This window comes from Rhodamnia argentea, chromosome 11, assembly GCF_020921035.1.
Source record: "Rhodamnia argentea isolate NSW1041297 chromosome 11, ASM2092103v1, whole genome shotgun sequence".
In the NCBI taxonomy this organism is placed as follows: Eukaryota; Viridiplantae; Streptophyta; class Magnoliopsida; order Myrtales; family Myrtaceae; genus Rhodamnia; species Rhodamnia argentea.
In genome coordinates this window covers 14,789,595-14,810,102 of record NC_063160.1, presented here as the reverse complement: position 1 = coordinate 14,810,102, position 20,508 = coordinate 14,789,595, and the positions used below count along the sequence as shown (strand labels likewise).

General features: G+C 40.5%; 3 protein-coding genes across 5 annotated transcripts; 2 read left to right on the top strand and 1 right to left on the bottom strand.

The window, feature by feature from the left end:
- The first annotated feature begins 245 nt into the window (after positions 1 to 245).
- LOC115736465 (vacuolar iron transporter homolog 4-like) lies at positions 246 to 1,195 on the top strand. The gene has a single exon (XM_048273029.1). It carries the CDS (start codon positions 246 to 248, stop codon positions 1,122 to 1,124), a length of 879 nt encoding a protein of 292 aa, XP_048128986.1. The 3' UTR covers positions 1,125 to 1,195.
- Positions 1,196 to 9,376: 8,181 nt separating this feature from the next.
- Positions 9,377 to 12,926, top strand: LOC115736389 (diacylglycerol O-acyltransferase 2D-like). Its single transcript, XM_030668082.2, has 9 exons — positions 9,377 to 9,877; positions 9,997 to 10,071; positions 10,193 to 10,278; positions 10,726 to 10,832; positions 10,921 to 11,076; positions 11,878 to 11,964; positions 12,210 to 12,307; positions 12,387 to 12,474; positions 12,767 to 12,926. The coding sequence occupies exons 1-9, from the start codon at positions 9,681 to 9,683 to the stop codon at positions 12,866 to 12,868; spliced, it is 996 nt and encodes a 331-aa protein (XP_030523942.1). The 5' UTR covers positions 9,377 to 9,680; the 3' UTR covers positions 12,869 to 12,926.
- A 901-nt stretch (positions 12,927 to 13,827) lies between these two features.
- On the bottom strand, positions 13,828 to 19,736 carry LOC115736394 (protein PIN-LIKES 3-like). Of its 3 annotated transcripts, none has more exons than XM_048272622.1 (11): positions 19,445 to 19,735; positions 18,489 to 18,709; positions 17,975 to 18,054; positions 17,761 to 17,885; positions 16,879 to 17,000; positions 16,499 to 16,726; positions 15,949 to 16,041; positions 15,274 to 15,374; positions 14,752 to 14,804; positions 14,466 to 14,651; positions 13,828 to 14,216 (listed from the first exon to the last, which is right to left on the bottom strand). In XM_048272622.1, the coding sequence occupies exons 2-11, from the start codon at positions 18,621 to 18,623 to the stop codon at positions 14,092 to 14,094; spliced, it is 1,248 nt and encodes a 415-aa protein (XP_048128579.1). In that variant the 5' UTR covers positions 18,624 to 18,709; positions 19,445 to 19,735; the 3' UTR covers positions 13,828 to 14,091. The 3 variants fall into 3 exon arrangements, with proteins under 3 accessions (XP_048128579.1, XP_048128581.1, XP_030523947.1); XM_048272624.1 differs by having other exon boundaries at positions 18,489 to 18,818; positions 19,446 to 19,735; XM_030668087.2 differs by lacking the exon at positions 15,949 to 16,041 and having other exon boundaries at positions 18,489 to 18,805; positions 19,446 to 19,736.
- Between the last annotated feature and the right edge of the window lie 772 nt (positions 19,737 to 20,508).

Genomic DNA, 20,508 nt, shown 5'->3' with positions numbered 1-20,508 from the left:
AACGTGAGTTTTCTGGTTTTATTTTCGCTTAGAGCTCAACGTTCACGATTCTGCTTTTTTGTCCGCTTTCACGCCAAGCCGTCACCACCTAAGCAGAGCTTGTGTGTCTCTTTCATCTTCTCAAACCCACGTTGTCTTCTTTATATGCCCACCACGCGCTCGGCGTGTGGATTCCAGAATCAGGCCACACTCTCCCTCCTCCACTCAAAAAGACACTTCGCCATCGTGCTCCGAAGTTGCTTCTCATGGACCTGTCGCAGACGCCTGGCGGGCAGAGCAAGCTTCCGACGGTAGCGGAGGGGAAGGCTGAGACCCAAGCGCGGAGGACTGAACTGTTTCGGCGAGCTCAGTGGCTCCGAGCCGCCGTTCTTGGGGCTATTGATGGGCTGCTCTCGACGACGTCGTTGATGCTCGGGGTCGGCGCTGCGAAGGATGATCGTCGGTCCATGGTTCTCTCGGGCATTGCGGGGGCTCTCGCGGGCGCTTTCAGCATGGCGGTTGGCGAGTTTGTCTCGGTCTCGACGCAGAGGGATATCGAGCAGGTGAACCTCAAGAAGCGCGACTCCGTGACAGAGACGGAAAAGCCAGAAGAGATCAAGATCACCGTCACTGCTACTAAGCACGACGAGACCGGCTCGGCTGAGCCCACTGGACGGACCCCATCCAGAAGCACTCCATGCCGGAGGATGTTGATATGCGAAATACCGGAAAAGGGGTCCCCGGTGATGGTGGTGGAGCCTCAGTCGATCACGCTATTCTCGCCCACCTCGCCTGCGCTTAAGGTGCTTGCCGAAAACGCTGCGAAAGCAAAGCAGGAAGCAATCGACGGAGAAGAAGCTTTACCCAACCCTTACAAAGCCGCGGCTGCGTCTGCCTTGGCTTTCCTTTGCGGGTCGTTGTTTCCTCTGTTGCCGGCCATCTTTGTCGCTCAACAAACGCTCAGAGTCGCGATTGTCGCGGCGGTTGCATCCATAGCTCTTGCTCTGTTCGGAGGCATCGGAGCTCATCTCGGTGGCTCGCCAGTGAAAGTCTCCGCGGTGAGGATTTTAGTGGGTGGGTGGATTGCCATGGGAGTTACTTACGGGTTGCTCAAGCCTTTCGACGGAGACGATGATGCTAAGTAGTTTCAATGGTGGCCATTTCTGGGTTGTCAAATTATCTATGTTGATGATAAATACACTGCTTCCTTTCTATTCTTTGTCTTCTTCATTGATACTTGGATACTTAATAGATGATGCACATAGATGCACCGCTGCTTTTCATATTCTGTCTTCTTCCAAAGACGATAACGAGAAAATCGAGACATAATGTCCTTAAATTAAGACTACATTCAAAAGTTCATTTTACTATAATTAACATTCTCAATCACAACTCTCAATTATAAGAGAGAGATTATATTCAATAATAGCTATTTATGGACCCAACTCAAATTACTAATAAAATACGGGTTTAAATTATAAAAGTGTCCAAGCTTTCTGAAAACGCTACCCCTATAACCAACCGGGGTGACCCCTTAACCTTCATGTCAATGGAAAATATGAATCACTCCTCAACAAACTTGAGACTAGAGATTTCATACGTAGTGTAATATACGATATGAAAGAGAAAAATTTGTATATATAATATTAAATAAGCTTTTTGTTGCGCAATATATCTTGGGTGAATTAAATTTGATTCAAGGACTCTCCCTAGGCCATCAAGTCCAATGATCTAATATAACAAGGCATCAACAATAAGGGCCTCCATAGTAACCATTATGGTTCTCTAATTCTGTTTTCCAGAATAAAAAAAGATGAGAATCATATTTCGTAGCGTAAATGATTCCGATTTTGTTCTCGAAAACAGTTTTGGAGCAAAAACAAGAACAAAAAAAAAAGTTGATTCCGGAAAAAAAATCACTTTTGAGTATCACCAAACAGAATAAAGTCTCACATCTCTCACTTTTTCTTTTCATTTCTCTCAATTTTTCCTTGACCTAAAATAGAACGAGGTCTCATTTTCAAAGAAAAACTATATGATAATAAAATCTTACATAAAAAATAAAAAATTCTAAAATTCTAAAAAATTTGAAAAAATTCTAGAAAATTTTCAAAAAATCCCTAAAAATAGAAAAAACTTAGATTATGCTAGTTTAACCTCATTTTAAAAAATTTGGGCCTAGATTTCCTATATTGCATAGATTTTGTTCTTTTTTTTAGAAAAATCATAAACACCTTTGCAATTAAACTCGAATTACATTTCTCTAAACCCTTAGGGCTTCATTAGGATTTTATGATGTGATTTATCAATTCTATGATTCCTTGATTGCACACTTGATTTCATTGGTTGTAATTTGCCTAGGTTCATGTACTTTAGGCTTAGTCTAGTTTTAAAATTTTTTAGATAAGGACAAAAATAATCATCGTGAACACTTAGCAAGATCTCGTTCTTAAGTTTTTGATGAATTAAGACTGAGATTTGATTTCCTAGAATAAAAAACGCACACAATGCAGGGCAATGAAGTGCATTTTTCTTATAGAAATGAATGTGTCACTTCTGTCGGTTGTCCGCTTGCTCAAAAGAGTTCAATGAAATACCACAATAAATGATGAAAATGACTCTTGATGATTCTTGATATTTATTTTTACATTTCAATATGCAATATGTTATACAATAGAATCAATATGAATTAATCTTCGATTAATTCGAAATGTATGATGAAATTTCACAAAATAATTAAGTAATTATTTGACTTAAATGACAAAAATTGGAAAGATCAATTATTTCTGTGAACAGAAATTTTATGTAGTTATCAAACTCGTTTCTATTTCAGAAACAAAAATTTTGAATAGTTATCAAACTCGTTCTCATTCTCTAAAACTCATCCAATGAATAGAATCGAAAAAATTTATTTTAATCAGAATCACCTTTTTGGAACAGAATGATTGTCCTAAGTGTTCCATGATTGATTAGTTGGTCAGAAAGGACATGTTTGTTTGGGATTAAGCACAATCGATAAGTGGGTTTTTACCCATTACTTTTCCGTTAAAATTTAAGAATATATTCTACAAATGAAGAATAATTTTTTTGGAAAAAAAAAAAAAGGTGTACGTGCGGCATTCTTAACCTTCGTTCCTTTTTTTTTTTTTTTTTTTGACCTTTACAATTGATGCATTTTTAATCGAAATTCAAGCAATTCTTCCACCAAATAATCGAAATTCAAGCAATTCTTCCACCAAAGCGTTTGACGTGCGGTATCAGTGACGTGGATCCAGAAGAAAGTTTTCCTTTTTTTTAAGGCTTAATTCTAAAAGAAAATACCCAATATTTATGTCCAATCTAAATCATGTCAAGAACTTCTTTTGTCTAAACATAAAGGGAAAAAGCCAAAAAAAAAAAAAAGAAGAAGTCAAACTATGCCATGGTTACAGATGCATCTTAATTTTTTTGTTTTTTACATCATAAGTTCCAAAATTGTGCTCGTACAACAACCTAAATTTTTTTTCTATGTCCAAAATTCTAAATTTGTACGCATGTGACAATTTTTTATTCTAAATTCATACTCGTACGATACATTTACTCCAAATTTATACTCGTGTGACATATTTTTTTCATGTAACACGGACGCGAGAGTGAGGGCCAATTTTTTTGCTCGTTGGACGCGTGTCAGTGTCCGACACACTCAGACACTCGGTGCTTCTGACACACAGTCAGCGAAAGGGACACGCTTGGACACTCCTGTCCCCGGGATAATTTGGGAAATTCAAGTTAAGTGAAACCAAAAACTGAAAGCCTCAAATCGCTAACCTAATTTCATCTTTCTCTCCTCTCTGTCTCTTTGCTCTCGGCTCTACCTTGCCTCGCAGCCTCGCCATGGGAGGCTAGGGTTTCAAAGTGGGAGGGGTCGGGGTTGAGGACCATCGCGAGCTACGCCTGCTGGAACTGGGTGGATTGGGGATCCACCGCGATAAAGAATTAGGGTTTCCTGCTATCGGCTGCGATGGCGACGAGGACGATGGAGGAAGGAAGAGGAGAATGCAGGGTTACAGATGAGAACTTTGAGAGGGAGGCTCCCACGACTCTTATCTCTAATCGTGCAGTGGCCCGAAGGGCCTGGGCTGGCAATTCTTCCAACTGAATAAAAGTATGTTATGACAACTGAAACAAAAAGAGAGAAAAGGGTTTAGAGTTATAGAGAGAGGCTTTAATTTTTAGTGATATTTTTTTGAATTTATTTTGTTTTAATTGGGTTTTCATTTCTGTATTAGTAATTTTTATAATTTTTCTTTTATTCTTTTTTAGGGAATAAAAAACGAAAAACAGATGGAATCATAAAAATACTAATTTATTATATATATTTATATATTAAATATATAACGTGTCCTAACGTGTCAATTTTTTTTATTTATTTAGAAATCACGTGTCGGCGTGTCGTGTCGCGTGTCGCTTATCGTGTCAGTGCAACATAGCATTTACTCCAACTTTGTACCCTTCATCAAAATTCTATTAACAAACACTGCTAAAAGTTTTATGTGGTTGCCTATATGGATGACGGATATCAAATGGTACTAACGTGGCAATCACGTGGCAAAAGTATGTCAACTTAATGTATGATTTTCTTGTATCGGTTTCTTTTTCTTTTCTCTTTAAACTCCCTTTTTGTTTTCTTCCTTGGTTTAACGACGGTGAGGACTGTAGCGGTGACAATGGCAAGGATGCAACCAATGAAGGAAGAAAGAAAAAAGTAAAAGAAATCTTGACGGACGATAAATGTGTAGCATGGGTCTAAGTTTCAGATTTTTTGTGTCATAAATATAAGTTTGGGGTATTGTGTCAAATGGATATAAGTCTAGATTTTTTTTTGTCAAAAAAATTATTTTGGAGTAAATATGTCACAAGAATACAAGTTAGGGGTGAATATATCGCATGGGTACGAGTATGAGCTTTTGGATGTCACAAAAAAAAAAGTTTAGGTTGTCATGGTGGGCATAGTTTGAGGTTTTTGGTGGCTTTTAACCAAAAATAAATTCATCAACTTGCACACTAGTTCTAGATTTTCCCATGTTAATCCTCTGTCCAAAAATCTTCTTTGGTTTCTTCAAAATTATGGCAGTCGTTGTCTCTAAGGATGGTGATTAATATGTGTAACGACCCAAGCCGACAAGGGTAAGAAGTGGTCGCCGGGGCTAGATAGCATGGACAAGGATCAACTCCTAGAAGGTTTCCGGGATAGCAAATAGGGCAGGAATGAATCGAACCATGCACCGAACAGGAGGAATGCAATTTTGGAATGTGTGTGTGAAAACTTGAATTAGAGGCGCCTTTTAACATAACTGCAGTGCTTAGCTTTGGAGTTACAAAATTAAGCATGCTCAAGTGAATGAATCGAACCATGCACCAAACAGGAGGAATGCAATTTTGGAATGTGTGTGTGAAAACTTGAATTAGAGGCGCCTTTTAACATAACTGCAGTGCTTAGCTTTGGAGTTACAAAATTAAGCATGCTCAAGTGAGAGCACTCCCAATATGGGTAACCGCCTGAAAAGGCGCTCACCCGTACGCCAAAAGATAAAGCTGTGAGGCTTGACATGGTACGGGCCAAAGCGGACAATACCACGGCGAGTTAAATTCACGATGTCACAATATGCATGCTTTGATAATGAATCTTTGACTCGCCATGTTGCTGTTATTTTTTGGAAACCAGTTGTGATTTTTGAACAGTGGGTTAATAGAGGAAAATTTGAGGCTAAGGGCCTATTTGGTTCAGCATTTGGAAGGGGCTTTGGGGCTCTAAAGTCCTTTTGCCAAATACAAATAATGTTTGGTTAGTTTTTTGCTCAACTTTGGAGAAATGCAACTTCATTTTCAAAGGCGCCTAAAAGCCTTTAGCCCAAAGTAGCTCTTGAGATACTTTGCAAAGTTGCATTTTCGAAATACAACTATAATATTTTATTTATTTTATTTTCTTCTTTATTTTTTTCTTTTTCTTTTCTCCTACTTCCTTCTTCCTTTGCTGACCGCAGACCTCGGTGAAGGCGGCCAGCCAACAATCAGCCATGACACGCGGGCAGAAGAGCTTGGCCACATGAAGAGGAGCTGCTGGATCTCAACAACGCAAGCCTCGGCCACACCGGATCTCGGTTGCATGGCCCAAGCTTGTTCTCGACCGAGCAGGAGCTACTGGTCTCGAGGACTGAGATGGGGCTCAAGGTTTGGAATTGTTGGAACGAGTCCTTGTTACTGCTGCGGACCTCCGCGACGCGAGCCTCGGCCTCACTCGATATGGCATGGGGCTCGCAAGATCCGGCGAGGTTGGAGCGAGGATGAGCCTGGCCTATGATTGGTCGCGGGCCATCGCTGTGGACGGCGACCGGTTGAGAAGAAATTAAAGAAGGAAGAAGGAAAAAAAGAGAAATTTTTTTTAAAGAAAGTAATTAAAAATGAAAATTATTAAAAATGAAAAATAATTAAAAAAATCTAATTATTTACAAAGGGTATTTTTTTTACCAAATAACATTTACGTCAAATTTGATTTCCAATGTATTTTTAAAATACACTTTACTAAATATTATTCAGATTTAGGAAATCCCCTTTAGCCCAAAAATATTTGCATTTTTCCAAGGACATTTTTTCAAAACTGAACCAAACAGGCCCTTTAATAAAAATTGGTGATTTTCTTTTTGGAAAAAAGAAAAAGTTCCAATACAGAATTGCAATTGTACCTAGAGCTGGTTTTTTTTTTTTTTTTTTAAGGATTTATGCATTTTTTTCAAGGAGCTAGAAACTATTAGATGAGTGTAACATACGTACTAATAGTGGGTCCACTTAGATTTCGCGTGACTTCAATTAACATCATTCAATAAATTCAATCTGGAATACATGCAAGTTTACTATTGTTTCTTTGGGGAGAATGACGAAAACAGTCATAGTCCATTGTAATTAATCAATTCAGTCCTAAATCTTTTTTTTCCAATTTAATCTTAAACATTTTTATATTTGTATTAATTCGGTCAATTTAGTCTATCGGCATTGATAAGGTGAGCAAAATGAACCAACCGAACCGAGAACCGCTTGGACCGAACCAAACCGGCCGATTTGGTCCTATTCCCAGTTCCTAGGCAGTACGGTTCTCAATTACAGTGGGGGAATCGGACAAACCGGACCGATATTTATTTTTATTTTTAAAAATTTCAACCTCTAAAATCGCTCTCCTCTTTCGATCTTTTTCCTTTGCCCCAGACACGAGTCACCCCGTGTGACTCGAAGTTCATGAGTTTCTGCTCGACAAATAACCGATTTGTCCCCCGGCAATCCATACCTCTTCTTTCCTGCTTCTGCATCTTCATAATCTTAAAATTCTGGGGTTCTTGATTTCTTTTCTTCTGTTTTTTTTTTTTTTTTGTGAAGATGCAATGGAATTTGGGGCCCACAATATTCATGGCTGCTAATTCTCCCGCGCCAAAGCTTGACATGGAGGATTCTGAGGAAACTAACACCTGAGGCTCAGGCATCCAAGGGAAGGCAAAGAGTCTTGATGAGCATGCATCGGGAGAGACCGCAGTTTTTAAGGGAAATCTTCTTCTGCATTTGCCTTTTGAGTCTTCTGATTTGTTTCGAAACCAAGACTCCACTCTTATCTTTCTTGGAGTAATGGATCATGGCGTGATTTGTTGCAGGAAGGTGGTCCATATGACAGTTGTGAGGGTGAAGATGGAAGCGAACGAGGGGAAGCAAGAGAACGACGGGCCACCTTTGATTTTTGGTCTTGGAGAAAACATGGGCAAAAGCCAACTGAATATGGTACCGATCCACTGGACTGCTAGAGAATCGGACCGGAATTGTCAGTTCGGCCTGAACCCCGATTCCAAAAACTAAGAACTGGGACCTCCGGTCCGATCCCCGGTTCATGGGGATTGGACCGGATCAGAAATTGATCACCCTTAGGCACCGATGTGGTGCTATCGGCACCGAAGTGAATTTTTTTTGTCCAAATCTGATTTTTTATTTCAATTTTATTCAAATTAAATTTAAAAATGAAGGTAACAAAAACAGAGACAAGCGAGCGGTGATGGCTGCAAGCACTCGCAACAGCCCTTCTACCATTGTTGAGAAAGGTCGACAAGGGTGGGAGATGGTCGGCGGGGTGGGGCATGATGACCCTCACCGATCGCAAGCGAGGTCCGCTACTAGCGACCGACTCTTGCTAGCGGCGGTCATCGGCCAAGTCTAGGTGAGGGCCGGTGACCATTGCTTGATCCGGATGAGAGCCGCCACCCTCTCTAGCTGCGTCTCTCTCTCTCTCTCTCTCTCTCTCTCTCTCAATTTTACCTTATTTTTGGGAATAAATTTGATCAACACCGGCAATGCCACATCGGCGACGGCCGGTCAAATGGACTGAATTGATACAAATGCAAAAGGCTTAGGACTAAATTTAACAATATGATTGAATTGACACAATTGTAATAGGTTTATGACTTTTTTGGTAATTTTTCCTTTTCTTTGTCATCACATCATACCTAATATGAATGTTTGGTTAATTTTAGGACTTGATGTTATATAGAGAAAATTGATCAAAAAGTTCTAAACTTATTGCACTTTTACCAATTCAGTCCTAAACTTAATTAAGCACAGTAATTGATATGCAAAACACCGCTTTTAAAACATCCATATTTCATATATTCTTAACTCCAACCTGAATAAAACAATGTCAACATAGACTACTCCCTTCATTTCTCCCATCCGCAAAAACATCTAACACGTATGTCGATGCACTTACCCCATCTTAAAGAGCACCCGTAGAAAACACGTGAGAAACGAAACCTTTTTACGGTTCATCAATAGAGTCCATCAAGTCAATTTTGGCCGAAGGCCACCGACATGGATAGATTCTAATACTATTTTAATTTTTTTTAGATTTTATTTTATTTTTCCTTTTTTCTTTTATTTTTTTTACAGTGGCCAGCAAGGGCGTGCCGGCCCTCACCTCATACCTTCATCGGGCCAGAAATAAACAAAGATATGAAAAAAGAAATGGAAAAATAAAAGAAACACATTAAAATTAGATGAAATGTTATTAAAATTGTTCATGTCCTAGGTCGACGTCCACGTCGGTAGTCTCCGGCCAAAACTAGCTGGATGAACTTAATTGGTCAAATATGAAAAGTTTTATGACTTAATTGATAAAATTAAATATTTAATATTGAATTGGCAAAAAAATGCAATCGGTTTAGGACTGTGAATAATTTTTATGTCATATGTTGCAGGATGACTGCATGATTTTACTGGATCAGCGGAGGAGGGTCGAGTTCTTGTCCTCCCGTCGGCGAAACGGAAGGTGCCAAACGAAAGGTGAATCTCCAAATTCTAATATCTAGAAGGAGCGAAGCTTTCCTCTGTTGAGTGTCGTGGCCACTTGGTACTCCGAGATGAACAGCGACAACAGAGAAAAACAATCGTTGCTCATCTTTTGCTCCTCTCATAAGTTTTTGTCTCTTCTCGACATTATTTGCGTCATCGATGATTATGCGACCATGCATGGAGGAGCGTGGGAGGACCAAGTTTCGTCTGGAAAGCCCGAGACGCCTTCTATATAACTTCTCCAGATGGAATCAACCCCAACAACGTCGCCTCTCGGAAACCACGCTGGGGAGCCAACAATCTCTTGAGCAAGAACTGTAATTCTGTGGTTACCTTTGGCGGTGATGATGGGTGACGAGAGCGAGATGAATCATGGACAGCAGGCCGAGAAATTTCGAGTCTTTAACGGGAGAGAGCAATTCCCGTCGTCGAACGTGCTCCACACGGTCACGGCGCTGCTGATATGGCTCGGCGCGATCCACTTCGACGCCATACTCGTGCTCTTCTCTCTCCTCTTCCTTCCTCTCTCCAAAGCCCTCCTGTTAGTTCTCTCTGTCTCTCTGCCTCTTCTTCTTCTTCTTCTTCTTCTTCTTTTGGGGGTTTAAATATGTTCGCTTTCTGCTCGTGGGTTTGCTTGTTGCTGGTTCTCTGATGGACCAGAGTGGTTGGGTTGCTCGTGGCTTTTATGGTGATTCCCATAGACGATCAGAGCAAAGTGGGTCGGAAGTTGTCCAGGTGGGTTTCTCAGTTGGTCCCTCTGTTTCGATTTCTTTGTAATGATGCAGAATTGTTGATTCATTGCTATTGTTAGTTTCCTGGTTTTTGAAGGCGGATTTGGAAATTTTCTTTTCTGCAGGTACATATGTAAGCATGCTTGCCGTTATTTCCCGCTGACCCTGCACGTGGAGGATATGACAGCCTTTGATCCTAGTCAGGCTTATGGTCAGTTCCAGTACAGTCCTTAATATCGTAGTTTCCTCTTTTTAAGGTTGAAAATCGGTCAATTCTTGCCTTTTTGTGTTTCTTAAATTCTGTGAAAAGAGAATTAGGGAACCTCTACTGCCCGATGAGATGCTAGGGGACCGATGGAGAGTCTGGTAGAATATAGCAGTGCACATTTCTCTTCTCATAGTTCTTGAGCATTAGGTATTGTGTTTCGCTTGCTTGTTGTGAAGTAATATATTGGGTGCTCATCTGTTCCGTGTGCCACAATCTGATGCTTTCGAAGACTCAGTGGCTTTGTGAGTCCATGTTCGCATCACTTCTGAAAATGGGTATGGCTCTGCTTTTGAATCCCACAGTCCTATGAGCAGCCTGATGACCATTTAAATCTGTTTCTCCTTGTTTATCCAATGGGGTGACTGAAGGCGTAGTGCTTTTACCTTGCAGTATTCGGCTACGAACCTCATTCGGTTCTGCCGATTGGTGTCGTTGCGCTGGCTGACCTTACTGGGTTCATGCCTCTCCACAAGATAAAAGTCCTCGCCAGTACTGCCGTAAATATTTCATCCTCGATCGTGTGCAGACTGTGTTTTTACGAAACCTTTCGCTATGCCTCTCAATATCTGCTTAATTTCTTATTAGGTCTTCTACACACCAATTGTGAGGCACATCTGGACATGGTTGGGTCTCACACCAGCAACGAGGAGAAATTTTGCTTCCCTTTTGGAAGCCGGTTATAGTTGTATCATCGTGCCTGGTGGCGTTCAGGAGACATTTCTTATGGAGCACGACTGCGAGGTTCGAGTCCTCAACTCTCTCTTTTAGTTCCGATCGTTGTCTCATGTACTTGGATTTCCTACTTATTTAGAATTCTCTTGCCTGCAATCAACATGCATGTTTTAGGTTTCAGTCTTCGAAATAACTTTTTCCTTTTGGGTAATGCAATTTCCATGCCGCAGTCAACATGATTCTGCAAGTTTCATGTTACTAAGTGCCTCACTTCCTATGGAGTAATAGCTGATAGCGGATAAGACTAATGTGGATCATGACCTGAAATGCCTTGTAACAGATTCTCTTCACCTCTGTCATAGCCATTGTTTTGACTGCTATTTCCTCAAAAGGGGGACAGAAAAAATTAAACACAATCTCGACAAAGAGAGAGAAAGAGAATTGTTCAATGAAAAATTGGTGGAGTGGAGTCGTCATAGAAGCATATTGAAGGAGGTTTGGTGCCTTACATCAACATACAAAGATGCCCTTGAAAGAATCATTTGGAAATTTACTGCCTTTCGTGATTGATATCGCAGTACTGTTTTTGTTTAGTAGGGAGGTAATTACATTGCAGGACATTCCACGTTCCAAGAGTACCACGTTACCTCTAGTTCTAGGATTATCTACTGTCTGACTAGATATATGCTGCAAACAGCGTGAACAAAATATCCAATTAGCGTAATTTGGTATGCCAATCATAAGGATTTTCTGCAAATTCGTGCATACATCGACCCCCCCCTAGTGCACAAGCATTGAAGGATGATGAACAGTTCAGATTTTCATGTGACTTTGTGGACTCGAACTAACTTGGCCTCCAACTGTTTAAAGATTGCATTCCTCAAAACTAGAAGAGGATTCATCCGCATAGCAATGGAGACGGGCCGACCTCTGGTTCCAGTTTTCTGCTACGGCCAAGTACTATTCTTTATGCTTCTCCTTTTACCCTTCACTTCTTCTCTTTTCCCATGTTTTGCATCTTGGAATTTGATCATGCTTTCCTTACTCTTCTGCATCCATTTGTTCGACTGATTTCATGCTTATGTGCTCCCATCCAATCCATGTGCAAGCATTGACTAACCGGTGATTGCACATTGTGCTCCTTTCCTCTGTCTTCCTTTCCGGTTCTCTTTCCAAATTGGAATTGTTCGGCAAACATGCAGTCCCATGTCTATAAGTGGTGGAAGCCCAGCGGGAGGATTTTCTTGCAAACGTCCAGGGCTATCAAGTTCACCCCGATTTTCTTTTGGGGAATTCTTGGGTAAGTTTTATTGGAGACGTGTACGTTGTGCGCTCAGTTCGCCTCATCGTCTTTGACATGGTTCTCTGCTTGCATACAGGACTCCTTTACCCTTCCAGCGGCCGATGCACGTGGTGGTAGGGAAACCGATTGAGTGCAAGAGGAACCCGAACCCCACCATTGAAGAGGTATGAATAGTAATTGCACTTTGCTTTGTGATTACCTAATGTTCATCTCTTTGTTAGGAATGCAAATAAGAGCATGTTTAAAACCAGAGGAAGGATAGAATTCGAGACCGTTTATGCAAGGTTGGCTACTGTTTTGCCACTTACCAGGACAAGTAGATTAGTCCTTGTTTCGCTGTGTTTTCCTGAAGGCCGGCTTCTCTCCGTTACAAGTCGCCGCAGTCTCCACTGTTTTTGGAGGCGCTTTCATATACATTGTTCGATGCATCACTTATGTGCTCTCACTTAATTTCAGGTAAAGGAAGTTCAGAGTCTGTTTGTTGAAGCTATGAGAGATCTTTTCGAGAGGCACAACGCGCGACTTGGGTATCCTGATCTTCAGCTGAAAGTTCTTTGAGCCGATCGCAACCGGCAGCGCACTTTGTGGGGATGCTTATCAAGTCACCGTAGTAAGTCGGAACATTTACCAAAGTCAATAAGATCCTTCAAAGATTATCACAATAGAAGATAATACTGCACATTTGGGAGAAGCAAAGGCAGTCCCTCTCTTTCTTCTCATGAATAAATCTATGACAATGGTTTGGAGGCAACTTAAATGGAAGTTGGTAAATTAAAACTTTTAGATAGCCCAGTGAGAGAAAGCTGACGAGTCACATAAATAAATGTTTGTGAATTTCTATTAGAGTGGATAAATTTGAGGTGTTCATAAGAAAAACAGAAGTTGGTAAATGATGACGGAGGTTGATAAATTGGATCAAAACTAAATGAACGTGGTTCAAATGAAAATCCGTAATCTAATCACAGTTGGTAATTTAAGCTAAACAAATTAGTAACGCGTTCACATTAAAGATTGATAAATTTATATCGTTGGAAAATGATTTTAAAAAATTGATATTTTACAAATTTGATAATTGACTGTTAGTAACCAAAAAGTTACCCAAAATCTAAATAACGGGGTAAATTTTTGGTGTTTGTTTGGTTCCAAATCTTTCAATTCCGAGGCGGAAATAGCCAATGTCTTACATAAGGTATTTGCCAACAGTAGTCTCCTCCATGAAACTGGAAATAGAGAGCTGTTCTATGGATATCTTTCATAGTTGCCTCTCTTACATAATGTCTTAAGTCCAGCATGAATGCACGATCCGCAGCTAAACATGATGCATGGCCCGACGTTCCGCCGAAGGAAGTTCACAGTCGGGTGATACACAGTCGAGCCAAAAAGGGCGCCTTCCCAATGCTACTGATGAGGGAGGGCTGATTTGGTAATTCAAATCAAGTATAATGTATCAGTTACCCTCGCTTGCCAAGAAGGGAAAAAAAAAGCCCGAAATGACTTCTATGTCTCTTGAATTGTCAATCTCAAGATGGGAAACCAGTTCTTGGAAATTCATCGACTTCATTCTAGCAAAACCATGCAAAAACCGAGAGAGAATCCGACCTCGGATGACAATACTTACGCTGTGTCCGGCTGAGAATTGAGGGTCCTCGGTTACTGCAGAACGAGGGAATTCTTGGTTTGATCTTGATCATGTGTAAGGTCACCTTTCTTCTTACCATTGTTCTCTTACTTGGAAAGCATCATTGTACATGACAAAATATAGGCCAAATAAAAGAATGTTCTTACGACACAAGCGACATGAAGAATGCCGACCATAGTGTCAATGAAACTGCTGCCAAAACATAAGTCCACAGCAGAATGACAGAGCATTCGGCCTCACCAGCTCTGAATAATTGGGTCATTGTTCCTGCCGATCGAGAATATCGAGTCTGTTCAGACGAGATGGTTTTAACTAAATCTATTGAACAAAAAAACAAGGCTGAAATTGAAGGAGCATAACCGAAAATGATCACTATTGAGGAAGGAAAAACGTCCACAAAGCCGGATGGAGAATTGTTTTCCGCCCATCTCATTGTTTGAAAAGGACAAAGGCATGTTTTCTTGTTCAACAAAAGGATGATAAAGTGAACGTTAAACAGTGAATTGTCGTCCTTACCTATATTCATGGCTGGAGGCAGCGCAAACTGAAGCAGAAGAACAAACTGATACAAGGGATCTGATTGCACCAAACCCAAATAAACTGCCCCTCGAACAATCACCATGCCCAGCAATGGCAAGGCAATGTACCGAACTGCTAAGATCCCAATGACGACTGGCAGATGTATACTTGATCCTTTGAGACCTAGATACCAGATATATTACTATGACTTCCAAATACAAGAAACGAGAAGAGAACCAGAGAGCAGAGAAGTGATCACAGATCAGATCATAGAAGCGTTTACCTCTGAGAAGATTAGCTCCCAGTAACAATGTGACAGTTGGAATGGCTGCATCCCTGAAGGCATACAAGGACTACATATGAGAAAACCACCCATGGTGATAACTGCGTTTGCTAGATTTTGACTGCTCAAGGAACGCAAATCCCTTGGTTTTTCCCAATACAGAGGGGATGAGCAATTAAAGGTGATGTGAGATTCTTGGCCCAGAAATAACAGTTCTTCAATTTACCACAGTAAAGCAAGTAAATAATACAAAAATGAAATTGGGATTCCAGACAAGTGGATTGAACTACCGAAGAGTCAGCACACGCGCAAAACAGATGCTAGGAACCACTAAGCAGTACTGTGTAAGCACTTCATCACTTAAAGCACTCGCAAAAATTCCCAGATCGTTAATTTTTTTCGTTGCTAAATTCATGGTTTCCTATAAAGCAATTCCTAACATTCAAATAGAAGACATCAGACTGAGCATACACCACCAAAAGCGTTGGAAACACCCATCAGGAAAGGATACATAATACATACCCCAAAAGAGATGCCGAATCCTGAACCACATGAAGAGGAGCACTATCACCTATAATTGCTTTTCGGAGTGGAGGCGTAGTGCCAATTATGAAACCTCCAATCTGCACAGAAGTCTCGTGTTAAATCTGAAATACACAGTAAAAACTCTCTCGGAGAAAGGAGAAGGATAACAACAGTATCCAACAATAGCTCTGTTAATCAAGAATGCATGACACGGTTCAGTCTCTAATGTGAAAAATAAATTGCATCCGAAATAACAACCTATTGTTAATCAACACCTTAGGCATGTAATGCGATTTATTTTTTTCTCCCTCTTGCCACCTTGCTTCTCTCACACTAAAAGCCTCTATTATGAGCTGCATGAGAAAGTAGAGTTTCAATCGCTGCATAATCCTAAGAAGGTTATAGAACGCATGATGTTTCACCGACTCCAAAATTATCGGTTACTTCTCTAGGAAATCAAATTGATTATTGACTGTTAGGAGGTAATGCCATTCAAGGGATATTCATTGTGCAGTAACAGCGAGAAACTTTTAGCATAATCTGCACAAGGTTGTCTGGAATTTAATTAGTTGACCCTAACTTGCATATGGTCTAGATTTATGCAATTTTATGCCTCTCATCATCTACTATCTACGAATATGGAAACTTCAACACTACAGACAAATAGCATACCGCTCCAATAGTTGAAGGTGCAAATAGCGTTCTTGGGTTGATGTTTGTCTGTACCATTCTCAGAAATGTCTTTACCTTGGCTGGAACGTGGACCTGATTATGAACCCTAAAAGAGTCAGAGCTTTGCTGCTAGCTACTGCCATGCAATACTGGAAGAAATAGAAAGAGGCAGTCGAACAGCTATCAACTTCTTCAAAACACAGTCAAGTCATTTCTAGGCGGTATTACTCATTCTCTGAAAAGAAGTGCTTGCATGTGCAAACAGTTAATGCTTTTCACTTTACATTGTCTTGTGAAACCCAGTTAAACTGCCTGCAGCCTGGAGGACATGCTGGAGGATTATGCCATAACAATTTCCATTGTAATTGTTTTCTCATTATTAGAATACCGGAACTTAGCCACCAGCAGTTAACTATGGCCTAATAACCAAAGAGGCTCAACTATCTCGTGTGCTTAGATAGAGTACCAAATGAGGATTTCTAGTCTTTTTCAGACAGAGGCAACTTAACAATTGCAGAAAGACAGGCAGCAATTGGGAAGGTGGATGAACCTTTCTCGTTCGCTCAAATGTTGACACATCAACGTCAACGTGATCTTCCACAGACGAGAACTGTTGTAGAGGAAGAAGTTCCGACCTTTGAATTTTCGATAGGTTTCTGTTTTCTCCAGCAGAGTGAATGCAGGGCATGGAAACATCAGGTTCAGATCCCTGACAGTTCCTACTTGAAAATAGGCGCATTATGTTGTATACATATGACGACATGTATATGGCTCCAATCTGAAATCAAAATATAAGGTAGTGCGTCTGATGAAAAATAATTTGCTGTGCCTTATGCTAGTTCATATAACACAGTGAAAATAAGGAACTATAACCCTCTTATTATTGTTATGGCTAGCAATATTAAATAGAGCAAGATTAATCAGTCATACGGCCATAGATAGAGAAGCATAGGCCATTCCATGTGTATTACAGCTTTCAGGATCACCAAATGGACTGCCTTTTTCTCGGCAAACTGCTGGAATGATAATCAGCGGCATGTTCCCCAGATTGCCTGTTCAAAGCATACTATAAGTTGAATGAGAGTCCACTGGAATTAATTACTAGAGAACGAAACATTTATAATGCAGTATGTAAATTGTATCGATATCATGGTTTTATGCCACACCTTAACAAATACATCCAAGCATTACAGCAATAACAAAGCTCAAAAAGAGGGCAGCCACTTTTATTTTCTTTGTCCTCTCTCACTAAAAGTATCAGATAAAGACATATGGATCTTATTATTTCTACGAGGAAAACCTATCGCCGTTAAAACATTAATTACCATTTGCAAAAATGTGGACTTTTCTACTTACATATCAAGCATTTCGAAGCTGCATTTTACTAAACTTTTCTACTTACATATTAAGCATTTTGAAACTGGATTTTACAATTCACATATAATCTTGTTTTCGAATTTAAAAACAAAATATTCTAAATTTGTTCTAAACACTTCAAACCATAATACACCAAATTATATAGTTTCGTTCACTTTGCTTCAGTTTTGTTTGGTTTCTGTCTGAATTTTTCAGAAAAAGACATTTCACTTTCGTTTGAAAATCGCTCTTCTCCAAACAAACAAAGCAACGGATACCGCTGAAGCAAGAGGATGTCGTCTTTTAGTTGGTGAACACTTTCCAATTCCACTGTCGGTGCTTTTTCACAAGTTGTACACCGATTGTTATGATAATGGTTTTCGAATCTTCTTCGTCGTACTGGCCCAAAGAAAAGTTCATTCTGGTGTAAGAGTCATAAATCTGACGAAAGCTTACCTGCTGCACAGCATCCCAAGACAAGGCCTTGCAGATGGTCAGGAGCCCTACTAAATCTTATGAGCATCCATCCAAGTGCTGAGCCAAGAATGAAGGTAAGAAGAACGTTGCATGGCATGAACCACCTACATGGATTTGCAGACAGTTACTCCTGAAAAACCATCATAGAAGAACATGTATTTGGAAAGATGAGCACTGGTAGTGTGCAACTTACAATGAAGCCATGCTTTCGTATGTTATAGATTTGGCCAGGTAGCTGAACACAAGCGCGGGATTGAAGACAAAAAACACGATCTGTAAGATGAAAACAGCATTCGAATCAATCTTGATTAGGAATTTTGTTGCTTAGTCCAAAGGAATGGCGCCAACAATTGTTCAGTATTCTGTACATAAGATTCGGAACGACACTTCAATTGTTAAATCATGCCAAAAAGCTTACTCTACCTTTTGTACTAGACAACTTGTGTTATTACGAGAACATCTCTCTATCCAAAAATTGACAGTAGCCTTGATTTCCACACATCACGCATGTTAATGTATACTCATAAAGGAGCATTAATAACAGGTGTCTTGTCGCTAACTTGATTTCCAGAACTATACTGTTTAGTTACCATCCTTTTCTAAATTGTAACGATCATAAAAAGTGCTGTAGTCGATCAAGTAGTTACTCTGGGCATGCAATCAACAGTACCCAATTAGGTTGGAAAAAAGGAAAATCTGGAACTTACATTATTCAAATGCTTTCGTGCTTCTTCCCCCAGTATATCTACTTGCGCGATTGCAAGGAGAGAACCGAGAGCAGTAATCAGAAGGACCTTCAAAACCGGCATTAGCGCAACGACGAAGAGATCCAGCAGCGCCATGGAGGAATTTCCTAGGTCTCAATCTCCTCCTGTACTTCCTTGGGAAAGAAAACACAGTATCGAGTCTTGGGCAGTTTTATTCTTCCACGGGTAAATCAGTAGAAGTTCGATCAGAAACTCATCCTCAGTCGAGTGTACAAGTGGGCATGGATCCCAGAGCAAAGCACAGAACTTTGACCCGACTGCATGAGAAAACTGGTAGAATGGTACTAAGATTCCACTCTAGCAGTCAAATAAATGTTGGGAGAGTAGCTGCTGGACCACCTAAGAGCCCAAACTAGGAATGGAATCATAATCTGGCAATATTAGATCGAACGACTTGATGCAAATTTACTCGGGGCACCAATTTGAACCTCATCCACACTTTCAAGCAGATGCAACAGAGAGATTGTAAGTCCAGGTAATACGCAGAAATATGCAGATGGTCTGAAGTTTAGAACTGCAAGTTACCAAGCGACGAGCTACCAGCCAACAAACACAGGACAGTAACTCCTAAAGCGAAGAAGTCGCTACTTCCTACATACCATTAACCATGAGCGACGGACGATTCCAGACTAACACACGCACATTTTTCCACGTCTCGGCGAGACTGAAGAGAAGACAACCCATTAATATATTCATGTGCGCTGACATCCAGTTTTCGCCTGCATGCGCCACTCGTGCCCGTGCGAACGAGTACCATCTCGAGGATTCGGGCGAAAGCCAAAGTGCGGTGGGATAGAAAACGTAGCAAAGGGGAAAAAAAAATAAAAGAAAGGAAAGGCAGCAAATGACAGCGAATGACACGCCGCTCGAAGGTGGAACGGAAGAGATGATGATTACCGTAGCAATGCACGCCGTCCGAAATCGAGCTCCGACGGAGTCCAAACAGAGCGGAAGCGCTAAACTGAGACGGCCACGGTCGAGTTACAGACAGGAGGAGTACCACAAAAACGCTTGCGAGGAGGGCCCTCGAGAGTTCACATATGGAGAAGAGGACAAGCAGAAAAAGAAGAAGAAGAAAGAAGAAGAAGAAATCGGCGGGGACGAAGAAGATGAGCGGAACAAGAGACGCATGGACGGGGTGGCTGAGTGGCACGTTGGCACCACCGCGTAACTGAAAATGTTGCAGAGCCAAAAGGCAAGGAGGGAGTTAGTTACGGCAGGCGGGTCGGGTCGCAGTGCCGTTCCTGGGCCGGGCTTGGTTGGGTTTAATCAAGTTATTTTCTGAAAAGAACCGAAATTAGAAATTAAAGTATTTTTTAGCAGAAAAGAAAATTTATTATTCCATGTTACTTTTTATATAGTGATTACTTCTTTAAAATGTCACTCTAGGATCTTCTATTCTTCCATCAAATATTCTGATTTTTCTCGGATACTCGGGTTTAAATCCGTGGATTCATTGTTGCAGCTTTCTCCAAACCTCCAAGAAAAGCATGAAAAAATCTATTGGAATTAAAGCAATAAGTAAAAAGGTTCCTCCGTGAGTACACCATATTAATACGCCTTAGATGATTCACATCTCAAGGTCGGGCGATGATGAGCACATTGAACTATCTTGGAGCATTATTAGTAGTCTCCATGTGCAACTACGAATGGTACTGATATGCACCTGGCTCACTACATAATCTAGTGAGTACTAGTAGATAAATAAAGATTCTATGAAATCGAATTGATGGAAAACATATCGGTATTCCAGTCACTTAAAAAAACTTCAATTCAATGCACAAATAGGATTTCATATCTCTTGATTAATCAGCATGCTATGATAATATTATAAATAGTACAAAGACTCAGCATCAACGATCGATAAATCTCAAGATAGGTAGTCATAAGTAGTTGCTTCTTATCGTCTAACCTAGTTGTGTGGCGTCTCGTGCCATTTCTTGTGATTATATATCATCAC

Excerpts from the sequence above, each read along its gene's own strand:
- LOC115736465 (XM_048273029.1), top strand. The coding sequence starts at position 246 with ATGGACCTGTCGCAGACGCCTGGCGGGCAGAGCAAGCTTCCGACGGTA.
- LOC115736389 (XM_030668082.2), top strand. The coding sequence starts at position 9,681 with ATGATGGGTGACGAGAGCGAGATGAATCATGGACAGCAGGCCGAGAAA. Across the intron at positions 10,279-10,725 it reads TGATCCTAGTCAGGCTTATG|TATTCGGCTACGAACCTCAT; the intron begins GTCAGTTCCAGT and ends TTTACCTTGCAG. Across the intron at positions 11,077-11,877 it reads TTATGGAGCACGACTGCGAG|ATTGCATTCCTCAAAACTAG; the intron begins GTTCGAGTCCTC and ends AACTGTTTAAAG.
- LOC115736394 (XM_048272622.1), bottom strand. The coding sequence starts at position 18,623 with ATGGCGCTGCTGGATCTCTTCGTCGTTGCGCTAATGCCGGTTTTGAAG. Across the intron at positions 16,727-16,878 it reads ATGCTTCTCTATCTATGGCC|ATTGGAGCCATATACATGTC; the intron begins GTATGACTGATT and ends TTTTGATTTCAG. Across the intron at positions 14,805-15,273 it reads GATTCGGCATCTCTTTTGGG|GGATGCAGCCATTCCAACTG; the intron begins GTATGTATTATG and ends GTATGCCTTCAG.